Source organism: Anastrepha obliqua, chromosome 2 (genome assembly GCF_027943255.1).
Source record: "Anastrepha obliqua isolate idAnaObli1 chromosome 2, idAnaObli1_1.0, whole genome shotgun sequence".
NCBI lineage: Eukaryota > Metazoa > Arthropoda > Insecta > Diptera > Tephritidae > Anastrepha > Anastrepha obliqua.
The window spans coordinates 103,257,728-103,283,780 of NC_072893.1; the positions used below are offsets into that span (position 1 = coordinate 103,257,728).

Here is a 26,053-nt window from a genome sequence, read left to right on the forward strand (position 1 = left end):
AAACATCAGCTCCGCTTAATTTTGTTGCTAACCTTATATTTGTATAAACTGATTTTGAAAGCCCATTATCGATCAAAAAAGCCAGAGCTTCTTCAGGAGATTTCACAATAAGTGAAAGCGTGGCTTTACTGGATTGCTTTATTTTCACGCAATACTCTGGGTTTTCTATGATTTTCTTCAAAACCGAACTTAATTCGCACTCCTGAGACTTTATTGCAGCTTGTCGTGCCGCCAATAATATTTTTAGAGGATCGTTTTCACATTGCTGGCTTATTTTTGCAATTTCCCGCCGCTTCGATCGATCTGACATTTTTTCAAATTCAACACATGGGCGACCACGTTTCAAGGAAGAAGAATCGGAACTAGACTTTATTCTTAATTCTGGAATGAGAAACTGTGAATTAATCCATTCGACATTTTTCTCTGTAAATGATTTATTATTTTTTTTTGGTTTTTTTGTATTTAACCTTTCTTTTAGAAATAAGAGACGCAACCATCTTAACTAAACGCTTAAGATCCTCAGAATGTACCTTATTTTCTTCAATTAGTAATTTATTTAAAATATATTTTACACCGCTTCCTTTTTCAGCATCATTGGCATCTAAAATTTCCTTCTTCGTGAATGTCGCCATTATAATGAAACAGCTTTGATTAAATTGCATTTAACAATGAGCCGACCAACTAAGTTTCGAATTTTCTGAAATTTATTTTTGATTTAATGCCTACTATGTTGTTAGAAGCAAAATTCTAGACATTTAAAAAAACCTTCCCCCAATCAGAATTACGTTCTCCCAACGATTTTTTTAATTTATCATGGCTACTTTGTTACTTTTGTAATGTAAACAAAAAAAACATTTCTATTGGCTGTGTAACGATTTTTTAAAAATATTTTTAATATATCAAAAATGACTCAAATCTGTCAATTCAGTAAAACGTTATGGCCATTTGAACATAGACACAGTACAAAAGCTGTTCAGAGCGCACATACGTTTTTACCGTTATCTCTGAAAATACTAAAAAGCGCACATTTGCGCATTAATAGGTAATAATAGATACTTCAAAGAATATTTTCATATTGAAATTTTGTTAATATCATGGAGTGCCAAAAGTTGCCAGCATTCGACGGCTAAAACTTTTTGGTAAAAAACAACATTTTAAGAATAAAATTAATTTTTTTTCGTCAAGTTCCTTTATTTCAAAGCTTTTTCAGTATAATCTGTGTTGGAATATTCTAACTGAATACAAAAACGTAAAATTTACCAAAAATATTTTGAGCGATATTCGAATTTCGCACTGTTTTTAACTATATGACCAAGTGCAAAAAAAGCCGAAGTATGAATGGTTATCGCCCTTTAATGGCAAAACTACTAAACGAAATTCTCTGAAATTTTGCTCATAGCTGCTCTAAAGTGTATAGATATCAAAAATATACTCCATTGGTCCCAGTTCCAAAACCGACTTTTGGCCACCTTTCTTGATGCCAGCCCATAGTGCATCGTATTCCCTCTAACATGCAGAAATGGCTTGCGGGCAAAAAATTTAGTTCAAACGAGGAAGTCATCGCCGAGACAGAGGCGTATTTTGCAGAGTTCGACAAATCTTAGTTTTTGGAGGGGTTAAAAAGTGGCCGGAGCATTGGGAGAAGTGTATTTTTCTAAAAGGGGACTAAGTTGAAAAATAAAAAAATTGTTTTTGAAAAAATGGTGCCTTCATTTCTAACACGCCTTCTTATTGAACCCCCCTCGTATGTACGAAAGAGTAGTATGTGAAACAATAAACAAATCAGTGAGTATACATTTTTATTTTGTCTTTTTGTTGTTGCAGCAGCGTGAGCCTTGCTTATAAACGTTTAAGGAATGATGCAGGACTGGCAGTTCTTGGACGCGTATAAATTCGATTTATTCCGTTAACATAAAGATTTTAAAAAATGGTCTATACCCTTGGCAGGGCATTCGATTACTCATTAAGTCACTCAATTAAGTAAATTAGTTACCCAATTAAGGTACTCCAAGCGTTGAAACTTTTCTCCAACTACTTTTTATTCGATTTGCACCACTTTTATGAAAATTTCAGCTGCGTTTGAGAGCTGAAATGTTGTAACTCTACATAAAAACCCATGCACAGAATTTACCCCTATGAAAATTAAACAAATTTTTTCTTTGCCAACAAGAAAAATATACTCTGAAGCCCACTTTTGGCAAACCAAATAAAAGTTTTGAAAAGGCTTTACGCACGCATTACGTCCATATAGACATTCATACACACAATGGGCTACATTTTATGCCATTACATTTTGCGTCTCCTGCTTCCGTTTCATCGAATCTCCAGCACACAATAACTGACTACCCACTTCACGCCAGCGACTGGCTGTATTGTGTTTCGTTAACTTTGTAAGACCGGAATTCTATGCCACCTGGTTGGCGTGTGGGGCGCAGAGCAACCCATTCGTCTGTTGCACACTGATAATAATTGCCAATTTGTAAGTAAAATTCCTTTCAGCGCTACCGTACACCTAATTGCATTATTTCATTTCGTATTGTGCTTGTATATAATAATCATAATAATAATCGCACAAATGCAGAATGCACACCGACGCGCGCCATCAAAATATTACGAGCTTCCCGCCTTCCCAGCTAAGCAGTGAATGAGTGAGTGTGAGGTCATATCTCTTTGCTTACTTTTTGGGGTTTTATCATTTCGGGTATTTTCATGTGTGCGCAAGCATTACAACTCTGGCTATGCTTTTGGCGCTGACGATGTTGCCAGCTGCGCATAAAGCGCGTCGATTGTGTGGTGGGTAATGGAAATAAGCTTAAACATTTAAGCCGATTGCAATGCCCTTTTTGCAAAAATTACCAAAATGAATAAATAAAGTGATGGAAATTGTAAAGTACTTACGACTCACATATTTCTATGGAATCGTAGAGGTGAGTTCTTTTATTGCTTCATTTCTTTTAGATGAAACAAAATCCCTTTCATAAATGAATACAAGTAAAGTGCCATCTTGGAATTGGAATTCATAAGGAAGCACAGGCAGAGCTGGTTCGAAGTTACCATACATTTAAAATAAAGGGTGCACTCTTGTACAATAGAAGATTACGGATTTTTGAGTAAATTGATTTATTTATTTATTAATCAACAACAAAGTTTGCTTACAGACTAAAAGATAGAGCGATACAAACAAAAACCTTATGATCGGAGTCTTATAAGTAACTTCTTAAAAGTAGACTTAGAGTAAGAAGAATCAAAGTCTTAGGAAGAGAATAAGCATTAAATTCAGCTAGCGTCCTTCTAAAAGGAACTTTTGTTCCATAAATAGTTTCAGCAATATTTTCTAAATAGGAGAATTTGAAACAGATGTGAAAAAATGTTGCTGCCACCATGTTGCTGAAATGTTGCGCGCTGTTTTCATGCCGTCAACTTAGTACTACTTTGCCATGAGAAACATACGAAATTTCACGCATATTTCACGGCAATGCGATTTGTAGAGATTTTGACCTTCATTTCACGTGAAACCTGAACTTAGAACTAGGATGTATAGCTTTATTCGAGCTTTAACAGCATGTGCTGCTCTGCCAAAATTAAAAATATTGGGTTGGGGAATAAGTTCATAGAGTTTTTATTATTTCTTTTATTTTACAGCGATTTTTTTGCGCTTTCGCAAAAGGTAAGTATTCATTCGATAGAACTCTTTCTACTCTACAAAAGTAGTGAATTGTATTTTTGAGTTATGTAGTTTCTTATTAGCTTTGAGTCTTAGAAATGGGGTACCCAGGAGGCCAAAATCAACATTTTTGACAGCTGCTCTTCTTTGTTTTTAATCGAGGTCACTTTTAAAGGTGAACGCTGGCCAAACCGGTCAACAAGGAGCTCTACATTGACCTGATCATTGTATTGTTCAGGTGAATGATATATTCAAACCATAATCCTTTACGGCAACGCCAAGACCCGTGTTGCACAAGTCGTCAAAGCCGCATTCCGAGAGCTCGAATGGGAGGTGCTCCAGCATCCGCCGACCTTTGCGCCAACCAATTACCACCTTTTTCGCTCTCTACCAAGCCATATGAAGGGCGTTACCTTCGATAACAAACAGGCCCTTAAAATGGGCTCAACAACCAGACCAGACGATTTTTGGCGGATCGGCATCAACAAATTGGTCGAGAGGTGGTAAGAGGTTGTAACGAGCAACGACGAATATACAATTTTTTTAACTTAATGATTTTTTTATTATTATGATTATTGTTTTGTGTTTAAATAAATGATGATGATTCACAAAAATGGTACACTGATGGATCAAAAACACCTTATGGTGTAGGAGCAGGAGTAGTGGGGCTCAGAATCCACAAATCATTCACTCTCACCCGGGACACCACCATCTTCCAAGTGGAACTATACGCAATAATGGAAGCATCAAACATCATGCAACGTAGAAACCACAAGAGAGTAAAGATCAAAATACTCTCGGACAGCCAATCAGTTCTAAAAGCTTTAGATAGCTATACCTACAACTCAAAAACCCTCTTAGAATGCCACAAGGCACTCAACAACCTGGCATCCAAAAACAATGTCTCATTAATTTGGGTACCGGGACATGAGGGATATGACGGCTACGAAAAGACAGACCTTCAAGCCAAAAAAGGGGCAGATGCAAACTTCATCGGACCTAGTCCCATGTTCGGATTCAACAAAAACAGCCTGAAACAAAAAGTAAAACACTGGGCCAAAACTCTATTAAATCAGCATTGGAACAACGTAGAGGGTCTCAGACACTCCAAAAAGTTCATAAGTTTCAACGCTAAAAGAGCTAACATGGCCCTCACGTTAAACAAAAAGAGCATTCGCACTCTCACAGGCGCCCTCACGGGTCACTTCACCTGCAACAAACACTTACATAAATTAGGCATAACTAACACCAGCACCTGCAGATTTTGCTGCGAAGATGAGGAGTCTATAGAACATCTCATTATCGAATGTCCGGGGTTGACGCATAGAAGGAAAAGGTTTTTAAACAAGTTCATGCTTTCAGATGAAGACCTTAAATCCCTCCCTCAGAAGGAGCTGGTACAATTCATAAGCATACTTAACAGTCAATAGACAGCATAGGGTGCACAATCAATATGGTCGCAGTGCTAAAGGGCCATACCTTAACCCTTTACAACCATTAACCATTAACCAAGTCATATTTTCCTTGTTTCGAGATATTTGGAGTTTTGCATTTTAAAGGATTAAAAAATATTTTTGTATTATGGAATATGATTCTTCGACAGTAAAGTAGTAGCAACAAACAAGTATGTATTATGATTGTGAAATTTATAACCATTTTTAAAAGAAAATGTGGTTTTGAAAGGTTATATCACTTTCAAAATTAACTGCATGACTTTATCCATTTTTATTAGTAATTACCATTTTATTCAAACTCATTTCATTGTAACTAAGTAAATTATTTATTAGTTTTAAGGGAAATAGAGTGTTTGTGAAAAATTGGTGGGATATAGGGTAGTAAATCCATCATATCTTTACGTTTTTCTACTGTTATTGGTCTAATGGTTGTGTATAATGGAAGCAAATAAATATTTTCGTATATTCTAGGTCTTCCTCTTTTATGTTAGAGGAGAAGTTTTATAAAACATCTTATATGGAGTATTTTTTTAAAATCTGATCATTGTATTTTTAGCCAAGACACAGCTTTTCAATTAGTGTTATTCTTTCTATTATTCGTTGATTCTTTTAGTTGCTTTGTAGAAATGAAATCTTTCTGAGACATTTGTATTTACTACCAAAAATGGGTTTTTCTTTTTACATACTTCTATTAAATTATAATAATGCTCAGGTATGTATAAATAATTCGATTTTTTAATTTTAGTTTCTATCAAACCAAACTCGTGATCATTTGGCAAAACAGAATGACCGGATACCATAAATTTATGATCAACTGTTTCAACATTATTATTAGATGACTGAATAATTTTTAACCAAATTAAAGCTATGTTAATGTTACGATTTTGTCCTGAGCAGGCATCACTGTAAGCTATGACATGCTTTTGAGTGGTAATGCCCCGAATGTGCTTTGAGATGCAGGACGCTGCTTCCTGTGATCCTCTTGACGCGATCGTTTCATCCCATGCAAACATTTTAGGATTTTCATTGTGGATATTATGAAACTCTAAATTGTATACATACATGTTGCGCTTATAATAAGCTACCGAAACAGAAAGTTTTGGATAAGAAAGTGCTTTCTATAGATCAAATGTGAATCCGTAATATTCACTCGGGTTATCTTTTGCTTTTTGTATGCCATCTGTTAAACTTTTTCTAGCCTGTTCGGCACTGTTAAGATGTGAATCATAGATTTCCATAAGATGCAACTTCTCGTCTTCATTACTGGATGCTTTAATTTTTAGTTTTAGCGAATCACACTTTTGGTACGTACCTTGACGAGTAGTATGAAAATTTAAGTTGAACTCTGTATTGAATATTTTCCAGTAAGTCCACTCCTTCACCCGTGATGTATTATTTTCATTACATTTTTTCACATCCAGCTCATACATTTTTCGAATATCTAAGTCAGCACACAGTGCGGCCGATTCCCGAAAAGCTGGCCAAAACTCAAAAAATTAAGTAATTGATTCAAAATTTCTTACTCGGGGGTTGTCGGGGTCACTGATTACGAATTTGATCTTAATATAAAATTTTGAAAATCCACCCCCTTCCACTCCTATGGCCACCCCCTCACGTGAAATAGCGTATATTCAAGAACATAATCAAGATGCATGTAAATTTATATGTTTTCGGGGTCGCAAGGTAGCAAGTGGTAGCAGCTGAATCTTGTTTGATTCAGTAACCATTACTTTTTTGAGTAACCTTTAATAGGTTTCAAAGCAGCATATGACGGCGTTGTATTACTATACAGTTTGAAAACTCAAATTTTATAAAAAAAATTGCAAAAAATGTATCTACGTATTGCTGCAGCTAAAAATTTTGTGTCGAGGTATTAATATGTACTACAGATTTCTCGTATTTTACTAACCTTCCGAAGATGATCCCATTTGGTTTTGTTCAATTTACTCCATTACAAAATCTTTCAAATGTGTACAACTTTCACTATTCATCGACAGTAATACGATGCTCAAACGAAGGCCACGTTGCGACTGAAAATACAGAGGATACTGAGGGTACAGGACGTTGCTATGAACGGTTTTCACTACTCAAGGCATTACTGTAGCCAACCCAAAGACAAAAAAACTCTATCTAGAAACTTTTTTTTCGACTTTTGGCCAGCTTTTTGTGAATCGGCCGCACTGTGCAGCACTTAGATACTTTCGACCTGAAGTGTGATGTGATCTCGTGTAATGGCTCTCACATGCTGGAAAGCTCAGAATATGTTCTCGTACCATTTTAGTTTTGCCTTCATCTGTTTTTCTAGATAAACCTGCCATTTTGCCACGACCATCCGTTCCGGGTATTTTAGGATTTAAGACGCGGCTTAATTTTAGATATTTTGAAAGTACCAAAAAAAAAAAGTTTTGTAAACAGAAACTTCTGAATTTCGTACATTTATATGAAACATAAAACTACATTTTCTCATAAATCCTTCGTAATTTCTGGGTCGTCTTTCGTTAATTCATTATTTTCGAATCAAACCATGCAGAAACAAATTCTGTTCCAAAAAGAATCAAAATTAGTTTTCCTGTCTTCATATCCGATTCCATTTATACATTTTTTGGAACAAAGGCAATCTTTATTTTCGAAAAGTTTACCATTCACATGCTTAGACTCTTTTGTTTCATATTTCTCTTCATTTTTGTTAAAGTTTGTGCATAATTACGTTGATTTCGGGCCCTCTTTCTTGATTTCGTGGTGCTTTCTTCTTCGGCTTTGCAAGGGTTCAAAATTTCAAAATCAAGTACTCAAATGTTTCTTTTGTTTTCAACATTTTATTAATAAGATAAAATACTGAACATTTATGATATTTCCACCATTGCCTAATTCCTTAACTCCTGCCTTCGCAATGAATTGGATGTTACGAGTATCAAAATTGAGCAGAAACTATAAAGAAATTCACAAACCCAATTTGCTAGTTAAAAATTTCTATAACGCAATTAGTACAAGCTTTAATGACCATAAAAGGATTTCGAAGACAAGCTGAAAAATAAACAATACTTGAAAATTTAATAAATCCAGCCAATACAAAGGCAAATGGAAATATCTGCAAACAAATAAATTTAATAAAATATTCTGTCAAAGTTATGAGCTTACAAGCTAAAAGCAATATTCGAAGTATTTCAAAGTAATTCCCATTTCGACTTAATACTCAAATGCAATCAAAATCAAAAATCTGCCTTTGTTGTATGAGAATGACACAGCAGTTGGGTGTGGCAGCGCACGGTCATGTCGCATTGTAATATTTGACAAAACATGCAGGCAACTTCCAGCTCCAGTGCTACCTGGTGGTATGTACAGCAATGTTTCCATCAGTTTCAATAAAACTCACACAAGCTACAAAAACAATGCAATTTAAAGTAGAGCGCTTTAACAACATACAAATATGTGTATATAGAAAGTATATATGTATGTATGTATATCTGAATATCAATGCACTCACAAAAGTTTGTACTATATGTATGCTTGCGGTTAAAGATGAAATGTGGCAGCAATGACGATAACAAAAACAATATCAACTACAAGCAAACCTGTGACAACTTCATCGATAAGCTGATGCCGCTGGATTGGAGTAGAGCGCATGCAGGTATTGAGCAACGAGTGTTCATAGTATGTGGGCATAACACTCAGCGCTTAGTGGACAGAGCTGCGCCGCAATAGCACGTCATGTCGCTGTCAATTTTGCGTGATATGCAAATGAGTTTGACAGGATCAAAAATGTTGTCACCGCTAGGGTACGAGTAGTACGAGGTGAGTGGGAAAACTTGAATAACCAGCTAGCGGCTAGAGGCGAAAAGCCAAAAAGAGAAAGGTGACAAGGTGAGCAATGTGTGTGGCAGCAGCCAAGCTAGCAAGAAAAGTTGCTGCAAGATAAAAATAACAAAAACAGAAAAGAAGTGGAAGAAATAAGCAAAAATTGCATGGCAAAAGTTATGCAGCAGAAAACTTGTAATTTAAAGTGCACACTGTGCAACAAAGTGATGCCACCAGCTTCTACTACACCTCCACGACCATTGCTGACTTGCGTGTTGGAAAGTATGTGAAAGTATAGGTTTTAGTTGAATGTTGGGGTGCTGTTTGAAAAGCGATGGAAAATGCAAATATTTGTGGAAGGAAAATCAATGAAAAGTATGCAATTTCGGAAGAAGCTGGCGTAGGCAACAAGACTGGTTGGTGGAAATTAAGATGGCTTTAGAGCGGAGTGCGCAAGTGGATTTATTTCGAGTGGAGTGAAATATTTAAGCAAAATTTTCAACTATGGTGAATGGTAGTAGTTGTGGTACATAAGTGTTGGGTGCTGAGTGCATAGAAAAAAACCAGAAAACAATTGCAAGTCAATGCGAAAATTATATTATTACTGATAGAAGCACTTTTTAAGTCAAAAACCATTTCCAAACATTGCAAGTATGCATAATATAACACCTATAAGGCAAGCATAGCATGGCGTATACGCAACTTTCGTTATGAGCAAAGTTCTCGCTAATTTTTCTCGTTGCAGGAAAGAGATATAAGAAAGCAATGCAACTTTACAACATGATTGCTTAGTTGAAGTACTAAAAAAGTGGAAAACGACAAAAAAGGAAAAGTAAAAAATGTGGCATAGAAAAAATGTCGAAGGCAACGAGAAATGAGAACGCAAAAGTTTATGCAAATAAAAAAAAGGCAAGTAAAAATGTAAAGAAAATATGCTTACAAGGATGAAGTAGTAAAGTAGTAGTTCGAGTGGAACTGAATTTTCTAACCCGGCGCATGATTTTAGTGAAATGTTAGCAGGCAGCCGTCGTAGCCGAATGAGTTGGAGCGTAAGTTCGAGTCTCCGTGCATGAACCATCAAAATTATAGAAAACGTTGTTTCTAATATCGGTCGCCCCTCGGTAGGCAATGGCAAACCTCCGAGTGTATTTCTGGCATGAAAAGGCTTGTCATAGAAAACAGCCAGCTGCCACTCGGAGTCGGCTTGAAACTGTTTCTGTCTACATTTGTGGAACAACATCAAGACACACGTCACAAATTGAAGGAGCAGCTCGGCCAAACACCAAAAAAAGGGTGTATGCGTAAATTATTTATACATTTGTGATCTGCGCCTTGATGTTGTAATAGAGAAACTAGCCACTAAAATCAATCAGATCTGAAGATTCGGGCGGCCAATTTTGGCGGCTGTTACGAGATTGAAAAATTAGTTTTGCACCACTTTTGCATTGTTTTTGCTGTGTAAGCTGTCGCCGAATTCTGTTGGAACGTTCAATTTCCATCGCAAAAGTGCTGCTGAGACCGGAGAGGAGCAACAGCTTCTATCAATTTTTACACCGTGCTCAACGAAAATGAGGTGTACCTTGCCATTGGCAAACCTTTCATAACATACCAAGACAGATTGCGAATTGGCGGAAGAAGATCCTTGAGCTTCGGATGAAAAATTTCTGTCCGTTTGGTGATTTGTTCCCAGCTCGTAACTGCTGCTCGGCATTAGAGCAAAATACATACATCTTTCAAACCTTAGTTTTTTGCTTTCATCCGTGAAAAGTTTGCATTTTTGCAGCTTGCAAGGGTTGACCATAAGTTGAGTTGAATCTCGACTTCCGGTACGTCCGTTAAAAAATATACATAGATCCCTTGAAATACCTATGGTCACAGCTGAAGTGGAGAAGAGTAGCGAAAAATTTATAGAAAAGCCTTAAAATCTATCCAATCCGCTGAAAAATCGAAGAAGAGATTTGTCTGTCGTCTGAAATGCTTTGTTAAAGTTGAGCATTTTTACTGAAAAATCATTTTTTCAAATAAAGCTAATTTTCACCTCGGCGTCAATGTGCACAAAAACCACTGTCGCATTTAGGTCTCGGAAAACCTATACCAACACCTTATAAGTCTCTCGCCATGCCCGTTTTACTGTATGGCGCAGAAGCTTGAACGATGACAATATCTGATGAGGCGTTCCTTGGAGTATTTTTGAGAAAGATTCTGTGGAAGATTTTTGGCCCTTTTCACTTCAGCGACTATAAGTATCGCAGACGATGAAACAATAACTTGTATGAGCTTTACGGCATATTGACATAGTACAGCATATAAATATCCAGTAGCTCCGTTTGCTAGGTCATGTCGTCCAAATGGTTACGAAGGCCACAACTTTGAAAGTATTCGTTGCGGTACCAGCTGATGGTAGCATAGGAAGAGGATGACTTGGTGTGTCCAATTGACTCCGATTGGCACGAAAAAGAAACGACTGGCGCCTTTTGTTAAACTTTTGGTAAACCAAAATCGCTTAAGCAGTTATCGCGCCAACCAAAAAAAAGAGAAAAGTTGAATTTATGAAATTATGTAGACTATTTGTTGCTCAACACCGTTAAGGCTAAATGTTATGCCAACCATTCAAAGCGATTCAAAAGTGGAAACATGTCATTGCTGAGAAGTACAGAAACTCGCCGAAATGTATACTGAAAAATTCATTTGGTAGAAATGGACAATGAAGAGAAATACGCGGAAGTTATTTGAATGAAATTGCGTTCCATATTGAATTGCAGTAACAAAAACAAAAAAAAACATTGAAAAATATTCACGCGCATTCAGTTATAACAAACCGTGCGAAAGTGTGCGCTGGTGCAAAAACAAAAACACGAACTTAAACTTAAAATACGAGTGGAAACTGAAAAGTTTGCTTCCTTTCCATTTCATCTTTTCGTTGCTGCAACATTGTGTAGAAGCAATTAGAGATTTAAAAAGTTCGCTACGTTTTTATTTGTGAGCAAAGTTTTAGTTTGTGCGACAGGCTTAGTTTTGTCCAAAAAACGTCAAAAAGAAAAGCGAAGGAAGTATGATAAATAAATTTTAACAAGAAAAATTTAAAGCTACTGAGTGCACAAATAGAAATACTACTGCTTTCTCAGAGCACGAAACTTTATCGAAGGTATTTGAAGTTATCTCCTGAGAGTATTGTTCATAACCAGACACAAATCGTTGGTCTTTTAGCCGCATAGGCTTGATTTATGTAAGAACTGTAAAGTTGAAGCTTATGAAATTGTCTAAGCAGCTTGTTTAATTTAGTCTTAAACAGCAACTCTATTGTGCTCTGTGTTGCTCTGAAAGCTATGCTGGCTAGTGTGTAACTTAAAAAGTTACTGATATAAATTTTTTTTTTAATTTATGTCCACTACTTTGAATATGCTATATTGATTTTATAAGTTTTGGTTGCAGATTTGTTACCAGAGATTCAAACACTTATTAGGAATACGATTTTAATTGATTTTGTGACTATTTTCTGGGGTATTTTTTTGTCGGGACAGACTAGCAAGAATAGTAATCAGACAACATTAAGTCCATTGTACTGCACTCGGGATCACTTTTTAATTTTCTTTAAATCTAGTCGATCTCCGAAGAAGTCTGAGTAATTGTTGTGATACCAAGGAGTCAAGGTAGTCGCTTCTTAACACACCCGTGCCCAAAACCTCAAGCCTAATTCGAGTGAAGGCTGGGCAGACGCACAGAAAGTGGCCCACCGACTCATCCTCCTCTCCACATACTGGTCAGAGTGCATTGTCTGAGATGCCTATCTTTTCCATGTGCTTCGCCTATAGTCTTCTGGACTACAACGAAGAGATTTAGAGAGGCAACAGGTTTACCTAGACCCAAAGAATAATGATTGAAGTCATGGTTTTTGGGATCCGAGAGAAATTATATATATATTATTTCGTGTTTCATGTCCGTGGTTTCGAATCCGTACACTTTCGTCTGGTAGTCACGCACTAACCCATTCGACTTGGCGTCCATCGGCGACAATCTGCCAACTCTCAGCTAAAAAGCTTAGCCCTCAATTGAGGACAATAAGGAAATAAAATAAAATAAAATAAAATAAAATAAAATAAAATAAAATAAAATAAAATAAAATAAAATAAAATAAAATAAAATAAAATAAAATAAATAAAATAGGTTTTAGTTATATAAAAAATTCTTTTAATTCCGTTTGTGTTTTGCTTAGTAAAAAACACTTTGCGAGTGATGTAGCGAGTGATATTAGAATGAACAAACTTTTACTTTGTTTCTTGCTGCTACTCCTTAATTTTCGTCTAGGGTCGAAGAATTTAAAATATCAACATTTTTAATTAAACACTGAAAATCAGTTTGCTCAAATATGTATCATTATTGGAAAAACAATTTTTCTTTGAAAAATAATTTGTCGGATTTGCCCAATTTTTTTGACATATTGATATTTATAGAATTACAGTCCTTCTACTACATAAACATCAATCAACAGATAATTTATTTCTTTGGAAAATATGTGCTTAATTTCCGTTAAAAAAAGAAACTCGAGCCTGAAAGGCCCTGTAGATGAGTTTTAGTTGCTTACAAATGTATGTAGGTATAGTGCACCTACACCTACATATAAAAATACAAGGTGGGACAAGATTAATCTCCATAACAAAAGATTTAAATATTTTTTATTTTTTCCTTTAACTCCTTTGGGTTCACAGGGCGCCGAAGGACCACGGACGGTTGTGAACTAACCAGCTGCATTATAGAAAATGCCAGGCAGTGGAGAGCGCAAAGGCCAAAATAAAGGCCATATTTGTTTGTATTTAGTAAAAAAGTTATTTAAAAAACAAAATTGGATGCTAATTTCGCTCCACTGTGTACAATTTATGTAGTTATTGTCTACGAAAACGAGTTTTCACATATGAATTACTTTCTTCTTCTGCTTTTTATTTTTCTATTTTTCTTGCATAATGGCGCCACATTTTATATGAAAGTTTTTCTTTTTTTTACAATCAACTCTTGCAATTACCTACGTGCAACACCAGCTCCGCTGTTTTCCTCTTTATATGATTACTTTTTTCGCTTCTAAATTGCATTGCTCGAAATCTGGTCGCAGGCAAGTTGTATGTTGTTGCTTGTTTTATGGGAAAGAAGCTAAAAAATATAAAAATTACTCAAACTTGATGGCCTTCCAGACGAAAAAGCAGAGAAAATTCAAAGAAATATGCGACAAAAATAAACATTCGCGGGAGCAATAAAGTCAACGAGGCATTGCATTGTCTGTGACATGCATACACACATACCTATATATATATATGAATATTCCTTGGTATGTATTGTATAGATTCCTTGGTATATGTTGTCGCAAGACCTACTGCACCAGAGCCGCTAGGCGCAAACGAAAATTCGGGAAAGCAAAGACAAAAAATTATAAAATGAAATGAAACAAGAAAAAGGCAAAAAAAAAAATGCATTTCAGCGCACAAACAGAGGCGGTGTATCGCCACCCGCGCCACCACCAGCTGTCGACTGCCAACTGCCACACTTGCAACAGCATACCATTAACGCGCAGCAACTACATAAAAAGGCATTAGTAATGCAAAAAAATAAAAAATGAGGCCCAAAATTATGAGTAATGCAACACATATGGCGAACGAAATAACAAAGCAATGAAACAACAAAATCAACTACTTGGCATACAATTCTGCCACCACTAGTACGAGGCGGTGAAAGATCTGGCTGTTGCATGTTGTGCTAAGAGGCGCGCAAAACAAATTGCCACAATGCGCCAACAACCGAACGCAGCACAGCAGGAATGTGTATGCGTGCAGTGGCATGCATTTATGTGTGCGGGTATGCGAGGGTGTACGCGCGTGATGACACACATTCGCCTCGCAGATGACAGCAATTTTCGTTTTAGGTGATATTAAAAAATTATGATTGCCATACATTGCGTTTGTTGCTATTGTTGTTCCATGCATTTCGACGTGGCGGCAATTTTGTTACATTGGACATATTGTGTTTATTAAAATGAGGCTAGAAGACAAAATGTGCATAGCGGCAGTTTAGGGATCAAGTGCTGGAAATTCCAATACTTGAATATTTCCGGATGACAAAAGACGCTTTCGAAGAAGAGAGCTGATGTATTGATCTTTATTTTCTTACACTTCTGTATGTGTATGTATGAAAGGTCTTCTGTGGTTGAAACTCAGCCAAACTACAGCCTCGGCATGTTTGGCCACAAAAGTTCGTTTCGGATTCAGTTCGGCTCCGGGCCAAACATTTCCATCCCTTGAGTCTTTTGAACACTTTATTTGCAAATGGCGGCTATGCGCTTGAGTTTAGCGTGTTTTTTGGGGATAGCCTGAGGCAGCTCTCCAGCCTAGATCTCTTTTCTCTCCTCCACTAAATCAACAGCACTGGATGGCCGTAGATAGTCTCTTTTTTTTCTTCCTTTAAGTTTTTTAATTGTTCGCAGGTAGTGGTCTACATTATGGTATCAAAACGGCACTTAAGTGCTACTTGCAGAGTTCCAGTGGTACTCTTGCTACCTCACCTATGGTAAGTACCTCCTTTCCTTTTTGTTGACAAATTTTATGAACTTTTACATTTAATATGTATGTATAACCCTGCCAGGACAGGTTGGGTTACATGGAAAAAGGAAGAAAGGCAGGAAAACAGAAAATATGTGCTTTTGAGGGTTATGGAAAATACCCCCATTGAAATTCATCAGGCGGGTAATATCCAAACCTGCTATATGCGCAGGCAGAGTAAAAAAGAGAAAATCAAGATGACAAAATCTCATCTCCGTGAGAGCAGGACAATTGAGAAAATGATGCTAAGATGGCTCCACCTCATTCTTCAGATAGCTGCTGTAAGAAGGATTTGAGGTAAGTGTCATAGATAAGTGTCTGCTGTCGCTTTTCTTCAAGGTAGACACCCAAGACGGCGTCGTAAGGTTGACACATTCACTTACTCCCCTTGCATCGCCTGATTTGAAAAACATATGCTTAGTGCTCTTCTGTATAAGTTTCCATTTCACGCCTCTTTTTCGGATAATATCTTTCACAAACTTTGCGACGGCATTCCATTTTTCTTCGTCCAATAGTTCGTTGCAGAGCTGTTCTCTCTGTGTTCCACCTCTCCCATTTGAAGAAGGTGTACCACGCATCATCATACTCAGTATCTCCATAAATGCAATTTGGCAGGTTCACTTTTCCCATTCGCCACTAATACTTGCGGAAGGACACGTGTCCGGACAAAAACTGTATGAGGTAACAGTTAACTTCCCCGTGCTTTCTTTCTATCCACTTTTTTAAATAGTGTATTAGTTTCGGTCTTCATCTGCCGCACTGTTCAGAATTCCATCTTGCTTGCTAAAGTGTGAGCGTTTGAGCTCTAATATCGGTGAAGCATGGTCCTGGAATTTCTCAGATTTTTGTCTCCCATCTCCGTTTGCGCTCTTGTGCTAGAAGATCTATATGGATGGTTCCGCTAATAACTAAAACCGCTGCTTTTAATGTTGTTCTGTATGAAGAGGCCACTCTGAGAGACACAGGTGTATTGGACAGTTTTTCGCCGGAATTTCGCCCTTAGTAAATCTACCTATATTTTGCGTCTGCACAGAATAATCGAGTTCGTAGTGTCCATTATAAGTTTTCGCATATTTGGTTCGGCTCGGATTCGGGCCCACATAGATAAAATTAGCCAAAAATCAGTTTAATTAGACCTCGGTCTCAAATTGTAACAAATGTCTTCCAGTAACTCCTTGCAAATTTAGACCCTAAGGTCGTAAATATCATTCAAGAGCGATGAGGTAAATTATCGAAATCTACTTGCGAAATCTCCTGCCATGAAAAAGCTTCTCATAAAAATATCTGCCGTTCGGAGCCGGCTTAAAACTGCAGGTTCCTCCATTTTGAGGAACAGTATCAAGACGCACACCACACATAGGAGGAGGAGCTCGGGCAAACTCCCAAAAAGGGTGTATGCGCCAATTATATATAATATATATACTTGCGTGCCGCGTAGGACAATGACAAAGAAGATGTCTGACAGACTCTTCTTCCTTCTCATTCTTGCAGCTTCTGCAATAGTTGAAATGAGTTACGTTAAATTTGTAAGAGTGTCGACATAGGGGACTAACATGGAAACGATCTTCCTTGACCAGCTGAGTAACCACCCAAATCAAATGGGAGCTGAAATATTCCGCTCTCTCGTTAAGACATGCCCGGCATTTACGAGGAAAGATGGAATTAGTGACAAACTTGCCAAGAGATTTAACCGCCGCTCGCCTATCAGACAACTACCTCATTAGTGGCTAAAATTTCAGTCTGAAATACGCTACAGTGATTAAGAGGATGGATCAAAACGCTTACTGTGGGCTTCTAGATAGTAAAGCCAACTGTATCGTCAAGCTTTGAGCCATTAGTAAAGAACCGAACGGGTATGTTGTCTATACACTCACATCTAGCTAGAGTTCTAGTACTAAATAACCTATTAAAATATACTCAACAAAATTAGTTGTACAGAGTGATAGGCAGAGTGTCCAGCACCTTAATAGCGCAACTGATTAGTTGCGGCAAGCCGAGCGACAGTGTTACCTGCATTTCGTTTACCAACCAGGCATAGGGGAGATGAGAAGCTTTTTTATGGTAGAGATACACATCGCTATTAAAAAATCCATGTTTCTCCCACAGGATGTTTGTATACCCAGACGCTTTCAAACTTGAGATCTCCCGAGTGATAGTCATGCACAAATCTATTCGGCTATGGCGGCCTCCACGGTTTGGGACGAGTTTTTCTTACAATATGTCCAACAATGAACATATAAATGGCTTTTTTGTTTTTTTGTTGGATCGGTGCTTCGTCCATAGAAAGTGGTCTGTCGTCAGTCAAATCAGCTGTATGCAGTCCCTTCTGCTTAATGACAGGAGGATTTGCGACAGTGGTCGGACATGACAAGTAACATCAGTTTAGTCTATCTGCAGCCTCTCTCAACCTGCCAAGCTCGCTTGCTAACCGTAGTTTTGATGGCTGCAGAAGGGAGGGGCATAACGGGCTCCGAGCCAAAGAAGTCGGGCTCAGAGCCCAACCTAGCTAAGGAGTCAAAGGTCTCGTTACCCACAATACCCACTTGTGCCGGGACCCATGTTAGCAATAGGCTATTATATCTACCGACATAGATTAGCCTGGATTTACAGGGGGCTGCCTAAGGCCATGAGCGCAGCCTGGCTGTCGCTGCAGACACATATAGATTTGCCTCTCCATCTGAAATTCCACAACGAAGTTCATCGCTTCTTGGACAGCATACACCTCCGCTTGAAACACAGATGCATGCATTCCAAGAACAAAAGCAGTTGTGTTCCGCTGGATTTCACGGATCTAGAACCACCCGTGAAAACACGAAAACAGTATTTGCCGGACTCATTTTCAGAGTCTGACCACAATTGAGCCTCTAGCAGCACCACACTGTATAACTTTTCAAGTACGACTATTGATGTTATGGAGTCAAGGGACATGGACAGAATCGTTGGATCGCAGTCCATGCCTTCTCTGTTTTCCAATGCCGGACAGGGGCCGCACAATACCATAAATGGCTTACTAGGTTTTCAAGCTCAAGGAGTTTATTTTTCCTTAAAACTTTAACAGAGCACCTGAAAAAGCTAAAGTCTTGAATAGAGTGTAAATGGCTTTTGGCACACCTCAGACGTTTAGTCGATGATTTTGTTTGACTTTGTTTGTCGTTATTTTCTGATAAAATGATAAAGAGATATTTGATGTACAATAATATGAACTAGCTCTCATATTCTTGATGTTCAGAGCTACTGCTACTCTTCTCCGATGGAAATGATTGGAGTTGTACCTTTCACTGCTAAACTTCATGGAGGGATCTTAGCTGGACTGACGAGTAAGATAAGGACCTACGCACTTAATAAACTCGTACAGTGAGCGTTTTGCAGTTCGAAGTTTTAGCTGGTGGGAGGGCTATTAAGATTACCCAATATGTGCCAATATGCATTTATCCCACATATGGAATGGCTTAGCTTACCATTAGCTCAGATTTGGTATATCCTATAGCATACAAATATATTTTATTTTGGGTGAGGTTGATACAGTTTTATTTTCTTTCTTGTTTTATTCAAGCTACCTGAGCTAGTTTTAGCGAATTAAAATGAAATGTATTTTTTTTAAATGAATGCATTTTCATGCCTTTTACCACCCAAGATTCTGGCATATGACACCAATTTGATATATTTCTAAGCGTGCCTAAATTTATACCCAGTAACACTGCTGTTCGCGTTCCACTTTAGGTTCCCACCAGCGACACCAGAGAGGTAAAAGGTATTCATTCGCACAAAAAAGGATGTGCGCGAACAGTCAATAACATAAAAGTAATATCACTTCCACTCCATTAAAATGTATCCCAAGTCACCATTAGCCCACTTACAAATTGCAGGCGGCGATTTTATTACTTTTATGTGCACACATACATGCATATATGTATGGACAGAGCCATATTAGTAGTAGCAAAATCACAGCGAGTTTAGATGGAGATTTTTTCAAACACATTAGCGAGATTTTATGAGTGTCATGCGAATGATAGTGTCAAAGAGTGAGAGCTGTAAGGGAAAATAAATTGTAGGTGTGTACAACAAAGGTAACACAGAAGGGAAAAGGTGAAGGCGTTGTGCCATAAAACTTGCCACTTGGATGCATTTGATTTGGTTAGCTTTTCGTAGGTGTGTCTCCATCACTAGCAGACTACTTGGAGTCATATATTTCTTTCAGCAAAAGAGCAATGAATGTTGCATTTGAAAGCACATAACTGTGCATAAGAGTAGGCTGTGTGGCTGTGCGTCTAGTGAAAAAAGTGAAAATGTATACCTTATTAAAGCATAATTGATGCATTTCTTTTATACGCCCACCACAGCGTCTTCATAACTTTTACTTACATGTAAATACGCATACGTTTGTAAACAGAAATATTCCTTTTTTCCCCCATCGCACTTACCGTTTGCTCGCCTTGAATTGTGACACCTCCGCATAACGTCGCCCCAATGGCACCTCTTGTGGACTCAAGAGTGCATCACAGGGTGGTAGACTCTGTGGTTCTTGTGGCACCTCCTCCACCACGGCCTCATCAATCGCCTCGATTTCCTCTGTATTCACCTCCTCTGCATCGGAGCTGGTGCATTGATCACCACAAGTACTGCTACTATTGCCCTCACCCTCATCTTTCTCCATTGCCTCGTTGACATAATTGTGCAGCTTCTCGCGCAACGAATAATCATCGATTGAGGATGAAGCATTCGATAGGCAATTCTTGCGATCACCCTCGTCGAGATCATCGATTAGATTGCCATTCTCTTCCAAATCATTGTAGTCATCGATGGCGACATCATCGCCCGAAGAGGTGCTAGTGTCGGTGCTGCTGGTGCGCGTAGAACGTGAGACGCAGCTGTCGACGCTGGCTATGGAGTGACGAATCCTCTTGGTATCGTTATCGAGTGGCTTCTTTAGAAAATCGCCTTCATCAACTTCATCTTCGGTGCCGCCATTGGAGTTGGTGGAGCAGATGGAAGATTCGAGCAGTTGCTGCTTTGTGGCGCTGAGTGTTGGCGTGGTTTTGTTGTCGATGTTGCTATCGATAGTCTCATTGCAATTATCGTTATCGATGGTGGAATTTGTCAGATTGTTGTCGTGATCAGACAACTCTTCTACTGGCTGTGGCACAATGATGAGTGAGGTGCGTTTGCGCATAGTCTCATCTTTGGCGTCCATATTGTTTTTGAGTGTCTTGTCGGATTTGGCCAAAACGATGACCTCCACTTTGGAGGACTCGTAGGCGTTGTTGTTGGCATTCATGTTGCTGCTGTCGGTAGACATATTGCGACCAATGTTGTTGTTGTTGGATTTTTTTTTTCTTATCACTTTTTAACACTTTAAGCTGATGAATAGCATTTTTGCGCTTTTTTTCGAGAGAGTTTTTGAATTTTGGCTTAACTTTTTATGAGATGTTGCAAATAATAATTTTCACCGCCTTATTATTAAAAGTTTGTTAGTAAAATTTGGTGGAAATTTCGTTGGAGGAAAATATCACAAAAGTGGGGTTGAACGAACATTAAAAAAAAAAATTTAGGAACTTAACTTTTTTTACCAAAAAAAAAAGAGTTGCAGAGCTATGTTTGAATTGCGATAAAATGCCAGTAAGAAATACACATTTACATATAAATATCTTACACATACACGTCGCGTAATATAATATAAAATGTAATATATAATAATATACAAGGTGGCACAAAATTAATCACCCCACCGAATATTTATAATTTTCGCAATTGGCATCGTACGTCAACCAATATTTGACACTTGTGAACTAAACAGCTGAATTAAAATAGTTGTAAAATGTAATCATGTAAAGTGAAACTTGTATTGTATTATTGTATATTATTTAATTGTATATTTTTTCCTTTATTTTAATTTTATCGCTTTTGATACTGACCATTAAGCGATGTATATAAATCCTGACCAAATTGTTAAACAACATACTTAATGTCAATGGACAGATGTATAAAATAAATGGGGGAACAAAAAAAAACCCCAAAAAAAAAATTAGAAACAATGTAAATACACAAAATTGGATGATTAATTTTGCGCCACCTAATATAAGCATATGAAACCTTTGTTACTAAATTAAAATGGTCAAGAATAATTTTTTTTTGCAATATCTATGCTAGAACATACTTTCAATAGTTTCCTTTAAAAAAATATTATTAAAAAAAAAAATTTACCTAATTTTTACTTATGCCACCTTACGCATATCCAACATTTTTTACAGAATTAAAATATGCCAGAATAATTTATTTTTGTAATATCTATGCTAGAACATATTTGCACTATTTCGCATTTAAAAATATAAAACAAAAATATTAAAAAAAAATCTTACTTAGTATTCACTTACGCCACCTTAAAGAATAATACTTTTGTTTTCAATATCTGCAAATATCTATCGTCATGAATATCTTTTTAAATCAAAAAAAGAAAAAACTTAATTTTTACTTAGATAAAAAAAGATAAAAAATAATCTTTACTTAGATAAAATAATAATGATACGTTATCATAAGGATAATGTAATAAAATAATAATAATTTTTCAAATAATAAGAAAAATTATATTATTTTTAGTTATCATTTTGCGTTTTTCCTTTTAAGAAGGATTCCTACAGTTTCAAGCTGCTTACGAACGTCATTTGGCTTTCATGGGAAGCGTGCCTGACTTCAGATCCCGCTATATGTTTTTCGAACCTTTACAGAGAAGCTTATAACTTTTGCCATTTCCGAGATGTGCAATGTTTATTTAAATACCCAATAGGCTAATCCGGGTTCTTAGTGATTTGTGTTTTGTTCGTCATAGGAGACTGAATGTTACACAAGAAACAGAAATCAGCTGTTAAGCGAAGTGAAAGCAAATAAAATTACAAGCACTAACTATGTAATCAAAACATTGTTAAAAAAAGAAAAGAAAATTATTTACTTCTGGCAAACTGCAAGCACAAGTATTCACTTCTCCCACAACAAGGACTCAAATTTTTATGCAAAATAAACTTTATTTCATAATTTTTTTTAGCACTTGTTTAACTCTTCTGCTTGTTGGGTTTTTAAATCTCCAATTCAGTCAAACTACCGCCGTATCTCCGGTTTAAGAAATGAGTGATGAATAAAATGAGTAAAAAACAAATTTCTGAAATCGTTTTCTTATATACAGCATAAAAAACTATTTTAAAAGGCATCCATGCACGCAGCCAAGGGTGTCTGGGATTAAATTTTTCGTTTTTTGTTTTTATTGTATTACAGTAACCGACTAGGACTAGTTAAATTTTAAATCAAAAGGTTGCAATCGATAAAAAAAGAAGAGGACATTTTTGATGAATGACTTTTTATCACCCTGACTGTAAATTGTTTTCGATAAATCAGTTCCTTTCGACTTTGTCCAAAAAAAAAATAGCTTTTTAGTCAAAGTAAATAAATTTTTGACATCTAACCAATCCTAGATGGAAAGATATTTAATAAATTTTTAAAAGTAAACTGGAGAAACTTGAATGCAATAAAATCTTACTAGAACTGATTAAATTTCCCAAGTCCCAGATCTTGTTCGCGTTTCTTCACCGGTGCACCGATGCCCTGGCATTACTCGGATGTTAATTGCTAAAAAAGCTAACTTTTTATTTGCCATTTCTATTCATGCTGCGTCACATTTTTTCAGCTGTTTTCAGTTAGTGTTGCCTACTTTCATTTTCTATTTGGTTTTACTTGTTTTTTGTTTTATTTTAGCAATTTCGCAAAAGCTTTGGATGCAAAGGCGACACCGAAATTTACGAACAACTAATCGAGGTTATTTTCGTGACTTATTTGTCTCGGAAGTTTGAGGTTGAAGATTGGAAAAGTTTATGCGGAGATGTAAAAGTTTTTGAGGTTGGAAAGTTTCGAGGCCTCGAGGCATTTTCGCGTTTAAAGAAATCCCGTACATTGAATTAATTCGTGGCATTAATTGCCAGGTGTCAGCATATTTCACTGAAATCGGGTGAATGGTACACCCAAACAGGGACTTAAATATTTTGGTGTGGCGCATTTATGTATATCGTACGAGTATAATGATGATTTCGCTGGTGCATGTAAAATCATAAATCAATTTTTTTTTTTTAATTTTTGTCAGAAAACCCTTTTCTGCTGTAAACTTTGCAAATATCCCGAGGACTTTAAATTTTAATTTAATTTAATTTTAAAAAATTAAGCTTAAAATATGACAAACTGCATTACGACCACGACAGTCGGTTCTTCGTGTCCGGCCAAGGACTATCATTATGCTGCTACAACAACAACAACAAACTGCATTAGCTTTAATTTCAGCTGGTATTGTTTTGATCGGTTCACGGTATCCAGGTATTAGAAATTTTTAATTTTACATAGGAATAGGATGGTCTGGTTTTTTTAATAAAAAAAGTCATTGAATATTTGTAAACCAGTGAAATTGAAATTTCATCTGTAAAAAGACAAAAACTACTCAATCTTTCTTCTATAGTCAGAAAAAAAACGAAATCGTTATTTTTCTCTATTTGCGTGATATGATCTGTTGCACAATTATTGGTCAACTACATTAACCTAATATTTTAAATAATTTCTATTTAAAGAGTATCCAAAAAGCTTCGCCAGCAGAGTCCAACACAGTGTAGAATATTAATTTTTTACAATTTTACAAACAAATTAAAATTTTAACACATTGAGGTCAACTTTGGCTAGCAAATTATAGGTGTAGAAGAAATTATATATTTATTTATGAAGAAATAAAACTTTTGAATTTCCTGCCCATTTAGTTGGCATATTCCGAATTCCATTCTTTTCTTCTTTTAAAACCATTCTAATTGTACGTTCCTTTATCTCGCAGTCACGTCCGTGCACATTAATACATTTTAATTCCCATTAAATTTCGTATGTTACTGTTTTAATGTTCGACAAAATTATTACCCACACAGATGTGTCAATTTGAATTTTAATATACGAATTCAATACGTCATTTTATGATTCTCACAACCTGCCAAGCAGTAATATTTTGTGGGCACCTAAAAACGCAAGAGTGCGTGTATGTTGTATGCATGTATATGTATTGTATGTATATGTATTTATGTATGCACTCATGTATGAAACATTTGTTTGTGCCTGAGTGCAGCCTACCTTTATTTTATTTATTTATTTACTTGAAATGATGTAAATGGTGTAAATTTCATTGTTGCCACAACTAGGCTAATGACATTTTGGCTCACAAGTGCAAGAGGTATAAATATTTTTATTTGATGTTTTTGTAATATACAATTCCGCCCACATATTGCGCTAATATTATTGAGTTTGCGGCTGTTTCTTATATCAGCGATATCAGATGTTGATTGTGGTAAAATAAAAAAATTAAATTATAAATATACCAACATACATATACACATACATACATACATATATTAATACATACATCTATTCATACATAAGTAGTACCTGCATGTGAAAATGCTTATAAGAAATGGAATATCCGCCCCTTTGAAATGTAATTTGGTAATTTAATAGCCCTGCAAGTGACTTTATGCGAACACTCAGCCTATCTAATATCGTAAAAAATTTATGCATTTGCAATTTTAGTGCTGTTTTTATATGAAATATGTATGTATGTATTATACATATGTATGTACAGATGTATATTCTTCTTACTTCCAATGGTGCAATTCTTTTATGAATGCATATTCATATGTATGGACCCAATCGATGTGAATGTAGATAATATTATTCTCTTTACAAGTAGTTAGGTGCGATTCCTAAGGAAGTTTTGATAAAGTTGTCATAATTTAAAAGCATAAAACAAGTATAGATTTCGAATGAGAGGTATTCAAAGTTGCTTTACTCCAAAAATATTTTTTAGGGTTGCCACCTATTTTGTACTACAGAGTTCTATAACTAACTATTTATTTCTCGGGCTCTTCCGATTTGTATGCATTTTTGCGTGTAATTCTCAAGGAAGTTTTGACAAGGTTGCCACCTGTAGGTGATTTTATACAAATAATATAAAAGCATAAAACACGCATAGGTATCGAATGAGAGGTGTTCAAAACTGCTTTACTCCAAAAATAATTTTTAGGGCTGCCACCTATTTTTAATATTACCTTCTATAACTACCTATTTATTTCGCGGAAAGGATTCTTCCGATTTGTATGCATTTTTGCATGTAGATAACCCTGAGAATGCCGTGGTTGCCGTGTATATATGGATGCACATAAAGTTCAATAAATTAAATAAATTAAAAATAGATTTTAGTAGTATTTTCTTTTACAAGTTAATTTAGATAAGTTTTATTACTTAGGTAGTTCTGATAACGTTGCCACCTATGACAAAATTATATGAAATTGAAATAAAACAATAATGTACATAAAATAACTAGGGGTATCGAGAAGTGCTATAAACTGCTTTAGCCCAGAAATATTTTTAGGGTTGCCACTTAATTTTTAATATAAAATTATTATTTAAATTATGTACAGGTAAAATTCATTTCTTTTCTAGAAAGCTAGTTTTCGATTTCAATGAAATTTTGTGCTAATATAACTTTGGAAATATAA

The 26,053-nt window shown here is 36.3% G+C and overlaps 1 protein-coding gene across 1 annotated transcript in view; it reads right to left on the minus strand.

The window, feature by feature from the left end:
- LOC129239179 (protein sprint) overlaps positions 1-20,906 on the minus strand; it is a 201,899-nt gene extending 180,993 nt beyond the window's left edge. Inside the window, exon 1 of the mRNA XM_054874515.1 lies at positions 19,916-20,906. Coding sequence (XP_054730490.1) covers positions 19,916-20,790 — 875 coding nt within the window. The 5' untranslated portion in view covers positions 20,791-20,906. The remainder of the gene's footprint in view (positions 1-19,915) is intronic.
- Between the last annotated feature and the right edge of the window lie 5,147 nt (positions 20,907-26,053).